The sequence below is a fragment of the Pezoporus flaviventris genome, unplaced genomic scaffold (genome assembly GCF_033815535.1).
Source record: "Pezoporus flaviventris isolate CSIRO_AGI_PZ_B2104156 unplaced genomic scaffold, CSIRO_AGI_Pfla_v1 ptg000025l, whole genome shotgun sequence".
NCBI classification, from domain to species: domain Eukaryota; kingdom Metazoa; phylum Chordata; class Aves; order Psittaciformes; family Psittacidae; genus Pezoporus; species Pezoporus flaviventris.
Window position 1 is genome coordinate 7,600,195 of NW_026892573.1, and position 18,142 is coordinate 7,618,336.

At 41.6% G+C, this 18,142-nt stretch overlaps 1 protein-coding gene across 4 annotated transcripts; it reads left to right on the forward strand.

Moving 5' to 3' along the window:
- The first annotated feature begins 840 nt into the window (after nt 1-840).
- Nucleotides 841-17,884, forward strand: SETDB2 (SET domain bifurcated histone lysine methyltransferase 2). Of its 4 annotated transcripts, none has more exons than XM_061457382.1 (14): nt 841-969; nt 1,711-1,770; nt 3,143-3,265; nt 4,721-4,786; nt 5,579-5,681; nt 5,954-6,520; nt 7,777-7,896; nt 9,088-9,257; nt 9,689-9,917; nt 11,525-11,612; nt 13,154-13,262; nt 14,005-14,333; nt 15,535-15,623; nt 17,553-17,884. In XM_061457382.1, exons 1-14 carry the CDS (start codon nt 957-959, stop codon nt 17,668-17,670), a joined length of 2,184 nt encoding a protein of 727 aa, XP_061313366.1. In that variant the 5' UTR covers nt 841-956; the 3' UTR covers nt 17,671-17,884. The 4 variants fall into 4 exon arrangements, with proteins under 4 accessions (XP_061313366.1, XP_061313367.1, XP_061313369.1 ...); XM_061457383.1 differs by having other exon boundaries at nt 11,525-11,609; XM_061457385.1 differs by having other exon boundaries at nt 9,115-9,257.
- Nucleotides 17,885-18,142: the final 258 nt, after the last annotated feature.

Here is an 18,142-nt window from a genome sequence, read left to right on the forward strand (position 1 = left end):
CGAGACACAGCCCCGCCTTACGCATGCGCACTAGAGAGAAGACACCGCCTCAGCGCCGTAACCCGGAAGGGTCGGAATCCAATCATCAAGCGCCTGCCGTGCGCCGCAGGGGGCGGGGCTGTAGGCTCTGCGCATGCGTCCTCGCTCCGGTCCGGAGGAGGAGGAGGAGGAGTGAGCGCTGGTGCGCGTGCGCGCGGTGCCCGCCGTGAGGGGGAGGGGGTGGGGGTGGGAGTGGGGGTGGGGGTGGGAGTGATGGCCCTGAGGAGGGAGACGGGGCGGAGATAGTGGGGTCTCCCCGGCGGCGCGGCGCCCCCTGGCGGGCGTGCAGCTCGGCACGGTCCGGCTGCGATCTGTCCGCAGGTACCGTTAAAGCGGGGTCGAGGCAAGAGGAGAGGGTTGCGCCTCTGCCGCGGCCGCGCCTTCCATCAGCAAAGCCCCGGGGGAGGCTGCCCCTGTGGGCGCAGCACTGCGGTACATGGGGCCTGTCAGTCGCCGGGGGAGATGGGCCTGGTCCGGCCCTCCCCAGGCCGCAGCCTGTTCTCAGACGGCGAGAAACGCATGCTGGGAGGAGCAGCGGGGTGTGGGTACCCCTATGCCTCAGCGTGGCACCCCATGGCTTTCATCCTTTTCTCTGCTTAGTCCCCAGACGAGCTGAGAGGCGTTGGCCAGAGGAGGTGCTGGAGCAAGGCCCCGAGTGGTGCACGAGTGTCCCAGGACCGACCCAGCTTGGGCCTTGACCGGAGGCTGGCCCTACCACAGGCTCACCCCATGTCAGCCCAGGGCAAGTGCTGGCCCAGCTTTTCCAGCCTGACTGGCAGAGCAGCTCGTGTCAGCAGACCGCCGCAACGGTGCTGGAGGACAGCGAGATCAACACAGGGCTCTCCTGCCTGAGCTGGCCTCAGTGCTGGGTGATACCGCAAAGAGTGTGACAGCCCTCCAGACAGCCGCCCCAGAAGATGGAAGACAAAAGTAAGCCTTAAAACAGATACGTTTTGAATAGTCAATGGACAGATCATGTGAGAAACCTGTCTAGGAATCGGCAGTCTTTTCCCTGTCAACCAAATGAAATTTCTGTGCCAGAATGAATGGATATGTTTTGGGGTTTGTTTTTTTTTCAGTTATAGAAGAGATTAAGTAGCTAACTTACAAGTAAGATGCATTTTATGTTCTCTGTGTTGTTAAAGGTGATAGAAATTTGGTGTCTTCAGTTTGGTTGCAGAATGCTGCTTTACCTCTCCCTAGTGGTATTACACTGCAGATATCTCACTTTATCAGTTGAGAAGTGGATTCGTTTGGGTTTTTTTTACCTTATTTTTTTCCTAAATAAATCTTATTTAGTTGCAATACTGCTGTTCTGGCAGCATTAATTTAAAAAAGAGATAAATGTGAGAGCTAAGAGGCAGTGGGGATTATGTAGGCTCGGCCGAGTGTGCTGAAAAGTATGGGTCATCCCATGACAGCTTCATGCTGGAGGGATAAGAAGTTACCTAAGTAAAAAAGAATTTCCTCCCAGAGCTTGTTTCATCTAAGTGTCAGCTAAGTCCTGACAAGACGTGGGATAGCTATTTGAAAGTGGAATGGCTGTTTCACCACACAGTCCTCCCACTGATGCCTGCTGTAGTATCTACTGGTACAAATTTTAGAAAACTAAGTAGCTACAACCATTTTAATTTCTTACCTGATCTCTTGTTCATTCTGCACCTCTCGCAGCACTGAGTGACTTCCTTGAAGTGGAGAACCTTACCAGTTCTGGGGAGGAGAGACTTGAATGTAGGATAATTTGAATTTGTGGAGGGGAAGGGGAAAGTAGTATATATTTAGCACCACTTCTGGTGTGAAAATGATAACCAGAAAATAATAGTTTTGTCTTCTATAGTGTAAAAGATGTCGGTTAGCAGCACTACAGGTCTTGTAGAGGAAACACGCACCCAAGTATTTTTTCCAGTAGCTGGCATGAGTAGCCATGCCGTTGGCTGGGTTTTTTTTCTTGCTCTAGCTGTTCCTTATCACACCTGTGCTCCAGGCCCTTCACCAGCTCTGTTGCCCTTCTCTCGACTGGCTCTAGCACCTCAATGTCTCTCATGTAGTGAGGGGCCCAGAACTGAAAACAGGCCTTGCTTTGCCCCACCCCACCTTCACTTGCCTTGCTTTGCTGTGCTCTGCCTTGCTTTGCTGTGCTCTGCCTTGCTTTGCTGTGCTCTGCCTTGCTTTGCTGTGCTCTGCCTTGCTTTGCTGTGCTCTGCCTTGCTTTGCTGTGCTCTGCCTTGCTTTGCTGTGCTCTGCCTTGCTTTGCTGTGCTCTGCCTTGCTTTGCTGTGCTCTGCCTTGCTTTGCTGTGCTCTGCCTTGCTTTGCTGTGCTCTGCCTTGCTTTGCTGTGCTCTGCCTTGCTTTGCTGTGCTCTGCCTTGCTTTGCTGTGCTCTGCCTTGCCTTGCCTTGCCCTGCCCCGGCCTTCCTTGCCCCACCTTCAAAGGTACAGCCACTTGGAAGAGAAGAGCTTCTGAACCAGTAGCTTAAAAAACACTTCTTTAAACAAAATGTTCTTTACAAATATTTCTAGTGGAGGAAGGAGGCACGATATTAGGGTTGCATGAATTACTGCAACTGATATCACTTGGTCAACAAAATTTATCAAACTGCTTTTATATGAAAACATTTTGAACCTTTTTTCCCTAGAAACCATAACAAAAATATCGATGGGGCAGGATAGCTTGTGTAGCTAAGGGAGTTACAGCTGTTAACAAAATCCAGATGTCTTTTATTTAATAATACGTTCAGCTCATGTGTTATTTCTATGAGTTTCAGTGGTGATTAATTTATAGTGGTACTAATTTGCTGGTGTTTGGAGAAAGGCTTCCAGAGCACCTTTTGTAGATGTCCTTGAAAATTACTTGAAAAATCATCGTGGGCCATTGGAAGCTGTTCTAGTTTGTCACTTGGCTTCTGTTTCACTTTCATTACTAGGTTTAGGAATAGACTTCTGAAAGTTTAAGCCTACAGAAGAAGATAGTTGTCCTGCCTGTTTTTTCAGAAGTGCCTCCCAATTAAATGAGCGTGAGCCTTTCAGAAGTCCACTAGGAGCTACTGATGGTTTTAGACGTCTCAGGAGCTGTACAGACTTGTAAATGGGAATTTGCATTTCAGGTGATTTGAAGACCTTTTGGACACAGTTGGGAGGTAGAAGAGTGGATGCCATATTTGAGCAGGTGCAAAATGTGCTGCTTTTGCTAAAGGAAAAGATCAAGAATGGAACTGCCACAAACCAAGGTTTGAAATCCTTGTGACGGTTAAGCTGGACTGCTGGGGAGCTGTGGCCTGCTCTGTCTAGGGCTGTGTGTTATCTGTGAGAATTCAGATATATCTGAATTTAAATTACTCGATACATGGCATTTTTAAGAACTTTAAAAAATATATACCTTCTTTCTTTGAAAAAATACTAATAATTTCAGGTGCATTTTGCAGTTTTCTCATTTTTGCCTGTATACTTTTTCAAACAACATGTGGCTCTTAGGCATCTAAAACTGAAATGTTTATTATTGAGAAACACTTATGATAATGTTTATTCTTGGTATGGCTTGTACCAAGTGAAGATTAATTCTTGAGAAATAATGAAATGTCTGGACTGCCTTGTGTTTTGTCTATCAGAAGGTTTAGACTTTCAAGTTGATCTTGGTGAATGGAATGGGTTTGAGGTGGGATCATGGGTTATTTCCTGTCAGAGACACCATTGTAACTTGAAACATTAGTAGAAAAATGTGAGAGCGATGCATTAAAGATTGTTTGTGATTTCCAGGGAAATAAATTTCCTTTATCTACGTCAAAATCAGAAGTCTGATAAGCTTGGAGCATTACACAAGTTTCTTTTTACTGGCTTATTTAAGTGAAAAAAAACTTTTTTTTTTTATGAAGTTGCCCATGTACATGTATTATATGGATCTTATTACACTTTTTTTTTGTGCAAGAAAATGTGCGATAGTGTAATATGCTTTTAAACAGGTAGAGCCACACACTCTGCATTGTAGTGCTTGCTCTAAATTGGGAGCGCATTTTTTTTCTGTATTTGAGCTGCCACACTGTGATTTTTGTGACAAAATATTACAGCAGTGCATAGATAAAAGTTGAACTGAAATCCCCAGATGACACAATGAATTTATAACATAGTGAAATCTCATTTTTTCTATGCTTTCTTCTGTAAAAATGTCAAACTAAAATATTAACATGGATTTTGCTGCCATTTGTCTGCTACCTTGTAATATTTATTGCATGGGGTAAGAGGTTGAGACAGAGCTGGTCTCTTTGTGTTCTTACTATCTGAAGGCCATTTCCATCAATTTAGGAGTAAGTCTGCCAAGATCTAGCTCTTCTTATCCAGAAGATGACTAGTCTGATGACGAATTAAAGAGAAAAACTTGCACTAAATTGTGCTTATAGCCATTACTGCTACTGTTTTGTGTGTGCTTGGAAACATTCCAGCAGGTTTCCAAAAGCCAGAAGATACTCAGTGCTGATTCACAACTACTAATACGAGCTGTAATTTTGTAGTAATTAAAGACTGTGGTGCAAAAGGTTTCTAATAGTATCAGTCTTGCAATGCTCTATTTTATTATTGTGAGGAAACAAGTGTCTCTAAAGGACTTGCACCTTGTTTTCCCTATTATCATTGTCCCTGTTATCATTACGTAAATTGCATTTAATATCTGTTTTGTTTTGGGGTTTGCACAGAATGCTGGCAAGCTTGGGCACTGGTGAATGAAGCTAATGTAGGTGATCTCTTAACCTTGACAAATGGTATGTGCATCTCAATTACATTTATTTGGTGTGTGGATTTAATTTGTCTTGTTTTACTCACTAGGAGCTTATATCCCTTTGTTGAAATCGGTAAAATAATTCTGAGAAGCCTGCTAACATTACAAGGGGAAAAAAATGTAATTATTAGTTTCCTCAGGTACTGGACCTGGGTTTGTACTTTTGTGGTTTGTGTGTATGTGTATATGGCTGGTACCAAGTGAAGAGAGTTTGAGTTAGTAAGCCTGATAACTCTGCTTGTAGACAGCTGGGATTCATCTTGTGCATGGCTCCACTAGGTGTAATACCCTAGCAGCCTTTCACCTCAAATAATGAAAAGAAATATGTATATGTGTTTCGTATGCATGTTGTCTCCGTGAACTTTGAAAGCAAAATGAGCAAATCATGTGGTCATCTGTGAAAGGGGGTATATTTTCATGATATATTTCTGCCTTGGGTTTATCAGTGCACACCTAAGTTTTACCCTTTGGGGGAAAAGAAAGGAGAAAGAGAGGGAGAGGAGGAGCAGGACAGAAGGTATAAGAGTATGTCTCGTGTCAGCTAGTCACTCACTTGCGAATGGATATGTAAACACATTACTTTTGTATAAATTATAAAAAGCAGTAGGGCTTTTTTGTAGGGCACTTGCTAGCATGCTCTTTGTTAGCTGTAGTTCATAGCAATGTATTGGTTTTAATGTATTTTGGCAACTATCTCTTCAGTGTCTAAAGTAAGTTTTATTATAACTAGAAATGTGGATTGATGAAGGTTTTGCTTGCATTCAAATTTTTGCAGTAAGTGATGTGTTTGACAGAGATGGCATACAGGAAACCAAACCCAAACTGCAGCCTCTTCTTACAGATGACAACACTGCAAAGTCTGTAGAAGGTTCTCAAAGGTCAGTGTATTTATTCATTTATTCCAGTTCCTTATTTACCATATTCTTTAGTGCATTTGAGAAATTTTAATCTCTTTCTTTTATTTCTAAATTCATCATTTTCAACTCAGTTTTGAATACTGCCAGTTTTCAAAGTGAAAGTATTTTTAATTTGGCCTACATGAAAAACCCGAGGTTTTGAGTAGTTTTGTTTTCTAAGCTGCTGCTTTTTTTTTTTTTTTCTTTCTTTCTTTCTTTCTTTTCTTTCTTTCTTTCTTTTTTATTCCAAATAGCAGAAACAAGGAGGTGGAAAAAACAGGTTCAGGGAGTAAAGAAGCATCTAGTAAAATTCAAGATTTACCTTCACACCTGCAGTATCAGAACCACAAGTGCTCTAGTGCATGTCTTGCCAACAGAGCAGCAGGCTTCTACAAGGGGGAAAATCCTCTTAAGATACCGATCCTGTTTCGCTTCCAAAGACGCCATGCAAAAGCAGACTGCCTTTCCAAATCACTGGATGTGAATTACAAAGCTCCATGCGGTCGGAGTCTAAGAAGCTTTCAAGATGTACAAAATTATTTGTTTGAAACTGAGTGCAATTTCTTATTTGTTGATTATTTCTCCTTCAACACATATGTACTGTTGGGCAGGAACACTGTAAATCCAGAACCCCTTGTGTTTGATTCTGATATTAGCCATGGAGCCGAGTCTGTGCCTGTTTCCTTCTGCAACGATATTGACTGTGCAAGGTTACCTTATTTCAAATATCGGAGGGCATCGTGGCCACGTGGATATTACCTCAACAACTTATCCAACATGTTTGTTGATTCATGTGGCTGCACAGATGGCTGCATTGATAGGTAGGTAGAAAAATTCCAGTCAAGTGGTGCATGATGGCTCAATGGTAGGGTAGTGGTGTAAGTGTGGAGGCATACAGTACCAAACAGTGCTGAATAACATAGGATCAACACTGCTGGAGTATCTGGTAGTTGTCTTGTGCCATGTTCTGTGTTGACTGACACCACTGTGTCTTTGTCTTCTGCAGAACTTGGGTGCTCCTACCCATGCAGCCTCTGTTGTAGGGGAGGAGGTGATCAGCAGGTGGATTACTGTGTTCCTTTCCCTTTCTTCCTAAATTAACAGTGCTGCTCCTTCTGATAGAGCTGGGAGGCAGATTTCTCAACTTTGGGAAAGGAGTGGGAGAGGGACAGTCTTGTGCCAGCAGAGGAAAGCTCATTTTCCTAGCAGGCAGGGAAAGATCCTGCATGACAACTTCTGCTTCAGCTCCTGCTGGGATGTTATCCTATAGATGAATGGGACAGCTGGAGAGACCAGATCATTTGGAACTTAGGAGGTTACTGAGGACAGAGTAGGAAACATCCCCATTCACACCCTCTGCATCTCATCCTTCCCCTTGTCTAAACAGAAACTAGGGGTCGCAGAACACATAATGTTCTGTTGCTCATTGCTGTCTTTTTCTAAAGCTCAGTAACTCTGGGCTGCATAATACTCAGTAGGAACTTCCCACAGTTAGCAAATGTGAGTTTGTTGATAATTTTGTCTGCTTTCTTGAAGGGTGTTTGTGTGATCTATGCCTGTAGGTGTTATTTGGTGTTGAATCCATTTTGTATTATTGATAGCTAGGGCAGTTGCATGTGCTGGTGTGCAGTATAATTGCCCATAAGCCAAATAAAGCTTGAAATCACAGTCGAGTATAATGAAGATTCGGTAATTAAAATTACTTAGTTTCAGCTGAGCAGTGAGGAACAGGAAACACATAGCATGATGATTCTTTGCACTTCATTTTCCCAAGAGCTGAGATGCTTTTGATATGCAGTTTTGGGGTCCAGGATTTGATCCATCGGGTCTTTGGAGTTGTCATGACATGAGGTGGTGAAGCCCAGCATTGTTGCCTGCGTTCTCCAGTCCACAGTGTGAAATTCTTCACTTCCTTGGGGCAAGGGTGAGAGGGAAAACAGGTATATATAAAGGGGTGTGTACAGTCAAGTACTTTTTAAATTGTCTAGATGTATGTTTGATTTACGCTGCTCCAAATACATTCTGGGATGTTTTACTGATTTTTCTTTTTTTTTTTTTTTTTTTTTTTTTTTTTTAGGTCAAAATGTGCATGCCTACAGCTAACTGCAAGAGGCTGTAGTAAAACTTCTTTATCTCCAAGTGGTAAAACATCCTATGGATACAGTTACAAAAGACTAGAGCGACCTGTTCCTAGTGGGTAAGAAAGACCAACTATTAACTGTTATTTCATTTGCTCTTACTGTCCTCCTGTAGTGTGTTACAGTACTAAAATATCTGCAGTGTCTAGATTACTGAAACCTTCCATTTTTGTCACAATTTACTGACAGATCAGGATGACAGAAAAATAATTAATGTGACTTGAGTAATGGAAGCAATAAAACTCTTTTGTACTGCAGGAACTACAATTTTCACAGCTTAGCTCAAGGTCCAAGAAAAGGATGAAGTATTACCTGGTCCAGGAGCTCAGGCCATATCTGGCACATATGCTGGTTCATTCAGGCATGGCAAGGGGAGGAGGGAGACAGGAAGGAAACTTTCCACAAGGGAAGGAGGTCTATCACAAGAGCATTACGGCATGTGTCAGCCAAAGAAGTAGGAAGCAGTAGCCACCCTTGTTTTTTGCCCTGTGTCTTGTCTACCCATTTGCTCAGTGGGACCAGAGTCCTAAAGAAATATGAGCCAGCTGCTGTTGCCAGACTTGGTTATATGTGACTCTTCCAAGAGTCTCTAAAGCCATCCCTGTGCTGCAAGTATTTGCCCTTTCTCTTATTCAGGTCCCATGGATTATTAATATATGGCCTAGGGAAGGTGCCAGGAACTCAGATGTTTAGGAGAGGAATTGTGCAAAGTAGCTTGCTGCAATAGCTAAGGGCTGGACCCATAAGCTTAAGGAGCTCTTTCAGTCCTTTGTTGCTGTGATGTTAGTTTATGGTTGGTGTGCAGAATTAAAGCTGCCAGTAAGCCTAGAAACAAATGGAAAAAAAAACTCAACCAAACAAAACACAATTGTGAATTTTTTTACAAATGTTTCATTAAATTCTAAAACCTATGACAGGTACAGTCACCAGACAGGTGACAGGTTGGCTCTGCTATAATCTGTTCCACCATAGAAAAAAGGTGCTTCACAGGGTTTTCTGCTTCTGTGTGATTAAATCCTATAAAATAAAAAGGTAGCATTTACTTTTCTTGTCTACTTATACCAAAATCTGGCTGACAGACTATTAAAATTGATGAATCAGCCATCAAGAAATTTACAGGCTTCAGAGCACTGCTCCACAATCAGTTTTAGTCAACTGCTTTGTTAATGCTTAGGAGGGAAATTAATAGTAATGACTTTGTTTTGGTAATGCATTCTTTGACACTGTTTTGTTTTGCTTCCTCTTGACAGAATTTATGAGTGTAGTGTGTTGTGCAGGTGTGACAAGATGATGTGTCAGAACAGAGTTGTACAGCATGGCATTCAAGTCAGGTTGCAAGTGTTCAACACGGAGAAGAAAGGCTGGGGCGTCCGCTGCCTAGATGATATCGACAAGGGGACTTTTGTCTGTACTTACTCAGGTAACAGACGGTGGCCCATAGAATATGTAGAGTGTAATACTCCCTATCCTGTGGCCTGTGCCCTGGAATTTTTTTGAGAACAGGGAAGTACAGGGTTGGAAGAGAAGTGACTCAACAGTCTTAACTTGTAAGATGGTTAGATGGATGAAGAACCTTGAAGAACTCTGCAGTGTGTTGATGCAAGGCAATCAAAAACATTCCGGAGCAAGGGCTATCTCAGACTGTTGATTTTTGCCTCACAGGTCTGTGCATATTGTGTGCCAGGGCTAGTTTTTCTTCAGTATAAATTCATTCATATTTTGCTTTCCCAAATAATGTTTGTGGTTGCTGGTTGTTCTTATGTAAGTTTGAGCCGCAATAGCAAGCGTGACCCATCTTAGCAACCAAACAATTTAAAATGTATCTATCTTCCCCCCGTCCTTTCTCCCCAGGCAGATTAATGAGCAGAGCTGAAGTTCAAGTACTGGGAGATGCTGGTCAAGAGCTGAAAGAAAAGAATGCTGTGAATAACAGAGGCCATGGCTTTTTTTCCAAAAAAAGAAAACTTGACACTGATTGTTCAAACTCTGTGATTGAACTAGTGCAGACTGGCAAAAATGACATTCCTGAGAAGCAAGGATCTTTGTCTCAGATTGTGGATAATGAAAATAAATCAACCGTGTAAGTTTACCAAAGCAAACTTAGGCACAACAAGACTAATATTCTGCTGTTCTAGAAAGTCCTTTGTAAAACTTAAAGTACAGCTGAAAGTCCTCACCTGGGGGTGGTTTGTTGGAATTTTTTTCTCAACTTTTTTGTTAATTCCTGATTATTTCTTTTAATGGGACAGTTTTTCCTCTATATTAATTTCTCTTACTGTGTGCACTACTTGGCATTTTTAGAATTCCAATTTCTTTCCTGGGTGTACTTGGTCTGTTCAGGGCATTCATAACTGTGCTGATTTGAAAGAATTAATAGAAAATACTTGAGATAAATGATTTAAAGATACTTGATATCACTGAAGAAGTTGATAACAAATGAGCCACCAATTGTCATGTCCTTTGCTCCCAGTCTCTAAACCTCTTGTTCTTTGTGACGTAATCTTTCCTGCTGGGAGCCTTCACCTTTCCTTTAAGGTGTATGACACCACCTCACTTTTGCAGTGATTTATGCAAAAGTTCTGATCCTGTGTTCATTTTACAGTCAGGGTTTCATAGACTATCAGGGTTCTTAAAATTGAATTATTGCAAAATAACCACGTGCTTTTGTGAATAGCCTTTTCAGAGGGAAGTCAGGAGCTTGTTTTGTTAGACTTTGTTCCTTGCTCTGCCACACTGCTTTGTAAAAACTGTACTGCTCATAAATGACTGCAAATTCTTGCTTATTTCATAGTAGATGATTATTGTAGATAATATTGTAGAACTCAGGACGTGCTAAGCTTGACATGTCATTCACTCAAACAGATTGCCTTTAAAAGGACAAACAATGTTATGTAATATTGTCACAACTTCTTGCAGCTACTGCACCTCTTGAATTTATAAAGGAGTTGAAATCTTAAGAAAGCCTCAGAGAGTAGCATTTGTTGCCATTACCAGTAGCCCAAAGAAGTACCATGTTGGTTTTTTGTGGCAAGAAAACACATCTAAATGTTTTACATTGAAACTTTTCTTAAATAAGAGCTGTTACTTTTTGCTAGACATTGCACCGTTACTAAGATTAGTTTTGAAAGTGGTGTTTTCTGCTGCACTCTGAATGTAATCCAAATTAATGTGATTTTAGATGTTTTAAATGTATATGCCAAACACTGCTTCCCATCCTTCCTCAACCTTCTGCTGATGTGGAGTGAGGTTCTGTGGGAGAGTATTTTCTACATCTGGTATATATTGCCCATCTCCCCCTCTGTCTTCCTCTCTATCCTTGTTCCCACAACATCTTTGCTTTCTTGTTTGAAAGCTGCACTGTCAAAACTATTGCAAGTGGTAGCAGAAAAAAGGCAAAACTCTTGTCTGTAGGTTCTCAGCAGGAGAACTGGGAAAAGATGTAAAAGCAGTCGCTCATCTCTCAAAAAAGTATGAAAAAATGGGGATTTTTTGCAGATGCTATTGATAATCTAATCTGTGTCCTCAGTTCTTAAAGGCAAAATAGTCACAGAACTTGGGCCAAGGCCAGACAGCAGGCTCTGCTGTAGTCTGTTCTTTATGAACTAGAGATTGTTAGAGAAATGTATGTGTAAAAGATACTTATGGCTCTTTTTGTCTTTATAATTTCCTTTTGACCTTTCTGTACAGGGTTCATCCAAGGAATTTAAGCCTTGACACTGCAAGAAGGCCTGGAACTAGAACAGTTATTTTTCATAATCACAGGCAAAAAAAGGTGGTAAGTGGCTTTAATAGATTAATTTTTCACTGTGCTGAGTATGTATGTTAATTTTGAACTTTTCATTTTACACATTTAAATAGTTCTAATGATCTTTCTTCGTGGAACTGTATCACACTGTGAGTTAAACTGGTGTGCTGGAAGCTATAACCCATCCCTTCTCCATTACCAATCTTTCAATATGTTCCCTGAGACCAGCATTAACTACTCTCACAGCCTTCCCTTCCCCACCCTTCATTTACACTCCAGCCTTGAGAGTCTTAAATCATTCTCCCTGTCCTGTTTCATCTGGGTTAGAGTTAATTTTCTTCCTGTGCAGGTGCAATGCTGTGTTTTGGCCTTAGTCTGAGAACAGTGCTGATAACACACCAATGTTTTAGTTTTAAGTAGCAGTTACCCTAATCAAGGACTTTTCAGTCTCATGCTCTGCCAGTGAAGAGGGGCACAAGAAGTTGGGAGGAAGCAGAGGCAGGACACCTGAACTAGCGGAAGGGATATTCATAGAATCATGGAATGGTTTGGGTTGGAAGGGACCTTAAAGATCATCTTGTTCCAACCCCCTTGCCACAGAACATCATGCTCACTATATAAAGTGGGGGAGTTAGCTAGGAGGGACTGCTCAGGGACAGGCTGGGCACTGGTCAGCAGGTGGCGAGTGATTGTATTGTGCATCACTTGTCTGACTTGGGTTTTATTCCTCTCTCTGTCATCTCCCTTTTCATTACTACTACTATTATTATTGTTACTCTTAATAATAATTTTAACTTTTTTCAGTTATTAACTGTTTTACAGTTTTCCAGTTCTCCTCCCCCATCCCACCAGGGGTGGACAGTGGCTGTGTGGTGTTTTGTTGCTGGCTGGTGTTACAACACTCCCCCTCCACTGCCTCCTGTAATTAACTGCAGAGTTATAATATTCTTGCGATGTCTCCCCAACAAATGACACAGAAGGGAGAGAAGGAAAATCTCAGGAGCTGGACACAGTTTTGTGATACAGTGCAGCAGCTGGGAGAGTTTGATGGGTGTGAAGTGTTGCCTGCTAATACTTGCAAAGGAGGGAATCTGGGGAAACTTACTCTGTAGGTATCATTGGTTTCATTGCACTTAAGAAATGCATGTGGGATTTTCACACTAACATTTGGCAGCACTGTCCATTCTCAAGCTCATGTAACTAACTGCCTTTTTGTGGTGGGAGACGAGAAATGCTGTCATATCTGTTCATTTTATTGAAATGGTGTAAAAAGTTTGTTTGGGCTCTGGCTCAGCAACTTACACAAATGTATTTAAATTGTGGTGAGACTGTGGGACCTAAGCACTTACTCGAATATTTTATTGAGCAGCAAGTGCTTTCCAGGTTATTCTGAATGATAATTTGAAATGAAGATAAATGTTGGATTGCAGTAACTTTTGAAACATAGCCATAGCCATTACAGTAGGTTTGAAACTTCAGCCCTGGAGTCCTAAAAGCCACTGTGTTGATCCAGAGTTGCATACAGCAACAATACATCACAACCTATTCATTATCTTTTATTCTGTTTAAAGGAAATTGATACAATGGTGGACAGTGCCACCTCAGATGAAGATAATAGTTCTCAGATTCATCAGTCAAGCAAAACAAAACTAACCAGTGGATCAAAAACAGGAAAAGAAAGTAGGTTTGCAGAGCTATAAATACTGCAGTCTTAGTGCATTTGTGCCCCATCAGATCATAGATGTAGAAATGTAGAAAGCGATGTTTGGATATGGGCAGGCCTGTTCTCAGACTAGAATGATGTTGTCTGCATAATGCTTAGGCTATCTTAAGAGACCTCAGTGGTACAGGAGGTATTGCTGCTTTGCATGATACATTGCATTAACTGGTACAGGGCAGTCTTTTGCCTGCAAAATTGATCTTGGGTCATGTCAAACAGTCCTGACAGCAACTTCTCAAATCCAGTGCAACTGTGGGAGAGGCAGTCTTGTGAATCTTACTGTTACACCTAGTACAAAAAAAAAAAAATTAAGAGGGTATAATTCAGGGGTGGAGGGACCTCAAGCTGGGAAGACAGTTTGAAACTACTTGCATCTTGTCTCTGTCTTAGTAACAGTTTGTGATTCTCTCAGAAATTACGGTGGAGATAAAATGAAGATAAAAAGTCAGTCTGGAGTGGGATTTAAGAATGAGAGACTAGCTTACTCATGTGAGCAAGTGCTTTAGGCACCACAGCAGGAATCAGTTATTTGTGGGAGGATTGATGAGGGACATGGAAAAGGGTAGCTGTGTTATAGACTTGTAAATAGAAAGGAAGCTGTGTACATTTTGGAGAACAAAGGTTGGGTGGGTAATAGTCCTGGGACAAACCAGGCAAAGGTTTAGGCTGTCACTGAAAAATAACTTGTGTGTCCATTGACAGAATCCGCTCAACAGCAAAAGGAAGCACATCCAGTGGAAACTGGACAGACTGAGTCTGCTGATGTGGACAGTGCAGAATGCAAAAGAAAGAATGTGTCTCTGCAGGGTGCTGATTGTGGCAAGTCAGGTGTGCTGGATGACATGTGTGTTATGAGGCCATTCAAAAACGTACCACTAAAGGCTGACTGCAAAAAGGAAAATCACAGGCAGTCGAAAGACCCATTTTGTGAGGAGGCTGATGGTGACAGGATGCATCTGAAAAATGCTAATGAAGGAAATATTTATGTACTGGATGCCACAAAAGAAGGAAATGTGGGTCGTTTTCTTAATGTAAGTAAAAAGTTGCATGTTCTTTCTTGGTTGTCTTAGCTTAAATAAATAAATCGTGCATCTGCATAAACAGGAAAGCTTTTGCACATAAATGCAAACATATACATGTGGTAGGTGCATGACAAGGCAGAGTGTGTGGTGCTCCTTGCATTCTGAACTGACAACAGCAGGCTAGGTCACACCGGCTGTTAGTGCCTCCCTAAGATGATGCATACTATATACTAGCTGTCATTCTTAGCACCACTAGTTACCCAAGTGAAATATTCCCCAATAGTGAATGACATCTTTCTCCCAAATTTTTGAACAGCCTTTTTGGGGGGTCCAGAGATCAAATGGCACATTTTGTTGAACCACAAGCTTTCTCCCAGCCTTGTTGGTTTTTGTTTCCAGCCATTGTATATTCTAGCTTCTGCTGATTTAGGGTAAGTGTTGTGATATTGTAGGAAATTTCCCTACTGTTCCATCATATGTTCAGAAAGTAGTCTGTCATATTGCGTACATATCTGGTAAATAACTCTCAGTTTTGACTTGCCAAGAAAAAGTAATGAATTGCCAAGTACAGCAACTAAGACAAATAGTTCATAGACACGTTTGCATGTACTCTGCAAGTAACTTGTTTCTCTTCATTGGCATGAATATGTGTGTTACAGCAAAATCTTTGCATATATTTAAGGTGTTCCACCTTGCAGAGATAATATGGTGTTAAGATTAGTAGCACATCTTGCTGAAACCTTTCTTCTGCATCCAGGAATATACACGTGTTTCTATGGGCACCTGAATGACCTTTCACATCTTGTATCTCTTTGCCAATATACACAATTATTTAATCTGTTCCTTGCTCCCTGATACTAGTACTGCTCCCCTGGCTGCCAGCATTAGCATCTGTCATGTACTGAGTACTTGTGGTGCATCCTAAATCTAAGATGAATTCTATCCATAAATTTCTGGAGGACAGCTTGATAAAATAACTTGGTTTTCCTAGGCAAAAATACTTTCATAATATGATGGAAATAATATTTGAAAGAGGCATAGTTTCTGCAAACATTAGTGGCAATGGCACTGAGTAACTGAGATTCTGTGTGGGCTGGAGAAGGGAAGGAAGAAACTACCTTTACTAGTGACAGGTATCTGATACAAAATAAGTTCTTTGGCCTATGATGAGGTATTGCACTGCTTCTAATTCAGGTATTCTCTTTTACAGCACAGCTGCTCCCCAAATCTCTTTGCACAGTGCATTTTTGTAGAGACTCACAACAGAAGTTTCCCATGGGTGGCGTTCTTCACAAACAGGTGAGTTTTTGGAAGTTGAATGCTGTCCATTCAAGGCACTAGGAAAAAAGCAGTGCTTAGGTACTAGGAAATAATAACAACAAATATATGTTTGGATCATGAAACCGTAAAACTACCTTTTTATTGGTGACTTATTATTGAGCATTAAACATTGAAAAAATACAGCTGTTTATCACTAATGAGTTATTATTCAGTTTTGCACTGAAATATAAAGAGGAAAGCTTGATTTTTGATGGGTCCATTTCAGTGATAATTTTCAGTGGTAAAATAAGTTTAATTCAGTATGGTCATACAAAAGCCAGGATTCACTGATTCCAGTGTTGTGTCTCAAGGAATGGTCAGCAGATCTGTGTCCTGTAGGGCAGGATTAGATCTTACAGGGTCTTAAGGCTGAGACATTTTGTGGGCCAAACAAGCTGGTTCCAGCTCTTCTCCTTGCAGCTGCCAAAAGAAGCAGGACTTTGTGTAGCCACATGTGTCCTGGGGAGGTGGCATTATGATGGTGAAAACTTCCTCTGAAAGCAGAAGATGTGCGTCTTCCCTTAGTGGATGACAGGAAGTGAGGTACAGAGAGCTGGTACCATTGAGACATGAGAAGGCAGCAGCTAAACCCAGGAGGGAAAAGATTGTGTGAATTAAGCTAGCTGATGCATGTGACAGCAGGTGTGCTAGGTGAAAACTTACAATACAGGAGAGAATTCATTCCAAACAAACCCCAGGGAGCACTGATCCTCTGTGGAGTCTTGCAGCCGTGGTCCATATCAGCACAGATGCTGTGGACTGCGCTGTGAGGAGGGCTTCCAAGAACTGTGAAGACAATGTTTTGAGATGTACCAGAAAAAGCTTTTTGTTTAGCAAGAGTCTTTCTTGCTCGGGTACTCGGTAAAAAATTGTTTAATGGGGACTGAAGCCAGTGGAGAGAGGTAACAGTGGTCAGCAAAAGACACTTAGGGAAGATTGTTGAAGGAAAGTTCCCCTGGCTGGGCCTCCTGCTTTCTGGCAGTCACCCTTTTGCAGCTTTTCTACATTAAGGATTGAATCTGGATCGTTTAGCTTAATTGCGAACTTGCTCAGTCACCTTTTAATTTGTTTGATGTTTCTGGCCTCCAGAACATCCTAAGGCAATAAGTTCCAGGTTGCAATTATGTGATATTTGAAAAGTCCTCGTTCTTTGTTCTCAGCCTGCTGCCTGTAATTCACTGAATGTTCCTTATATTGGAGAATTACTCTCTTTGTAATACTCCTATTTAATTGTTGTTTTCCTCACTTATGGCTCAGCATCTTAGACTGAGATATTTAATTCAGCATTCATTTGGGGCAATGAGTTGCCTACCTGAGAAATTTCTTCTCTTTCATGTACTGTGTCAGAGTGGCTGATTCATGAGTAGCATGTGCTTAATTCTGAGTCTTAGGCTTCCTGCATATAGATAGTGCAATTGCATTAAAACCTGGCTTGTCAGACCAGAGATGATAGTCTTCCTCATCAATGTATCTAGAGATCTGTTTGAATCTTAGTAATGCACTGTACGTAGTAAAAATAACAAAACTGTTTGTGTTCTCATTTAGATTTATTCACTTCTGGTTTTTCCTCTTTTTTTTTTCGTTTGGAGGTTTTGTTGTTTTGTTTTTGTTGCTTTTGTTTCCCAGAATTTGCCTCTAAGCTAGAGCAGGCTAAACCAGACTGATTAGGCTCTGACCTTATTGCACTGCTTGATAAATTTGTTTCTCCTAGGTGTGGCTATTTGCACACTGCATAGCTCTGGTGGGCAAAGCAGCATGCATGTCCCAGAGATTCCTTTTATCTCTTGGCTCTTTCCCAACAAGCTCCTGCCCCTATGATTTTAGGGGTTGCACGTGAGGGGCTGGTGACAAATTGCAAGCATAGCATTGTTCACTTGGTTCAAACAAATTGACTGTTTTGTTTCTTAGGCATGTGAAAGCTGGAACTGAACTCACATGGGATTATGGTTATGAAGCTGGAAGCATGCCAGAGATAGAGATTTCCTGTGAGTGTGGAGTTCAGAAGTGCAGGAAAAAAACCCTATAGGCAAAGCTTTATTACTGCCAACACATGTACTGGAGATCAATATGCTCGAAGGACTACTGCACAGTGAACAATACAATTCAGTCTGTGGAGCTAATTACGTTCAATTAAAATGCCTTTCACCTGATCATTTTTTTAAATTTATATTTAAATGACACTTTTCTAGTTTACAGAATTTGAACTGTTTGTCATAACAACAGGCATCAAAATTTTCCTATGCTCCTAGTCTTGTCATCCCCCCCCCCCCCCCCCCCCTTTCCATTCACAAATAGAGTTCTCAGCGCAGTGGAGGAGCTCGGGCTGCTGTGCCACGTTGTCACCAAAATCAGAGACATGCCTGATGTAAAGCAACGGTTGGTTGATGTTTTCTGTGCCCTTCCACAAGGGTGAGTCAGCAAAGCTCAGGTTTCTGACGCCCATTATAAATGGAAGTCTGCCTATTTGGGGGCTAAGAATTATTAGAATATACCTAAGC

Bases quoted from the DNA above. Each gene is read 5' to 3' on its own strand.
- SETDB2 (XM_061457382.1), top strand. The intron at 5,682-5,953 runs GTCAGTGTATTT...TATTCCAAATAG, and splicing joins TCTGTAGAAGGTTCTCAAAG to CAGAAACAAGGAGGTGGAAA. The intron at 11,613-13,153 runs GTAAGTGGCTTT...TTCTGTTTAAAG, and splicing joins ATCACAGGCAAAAAAAGGTG to GAAATTGATACAATGGTGGA.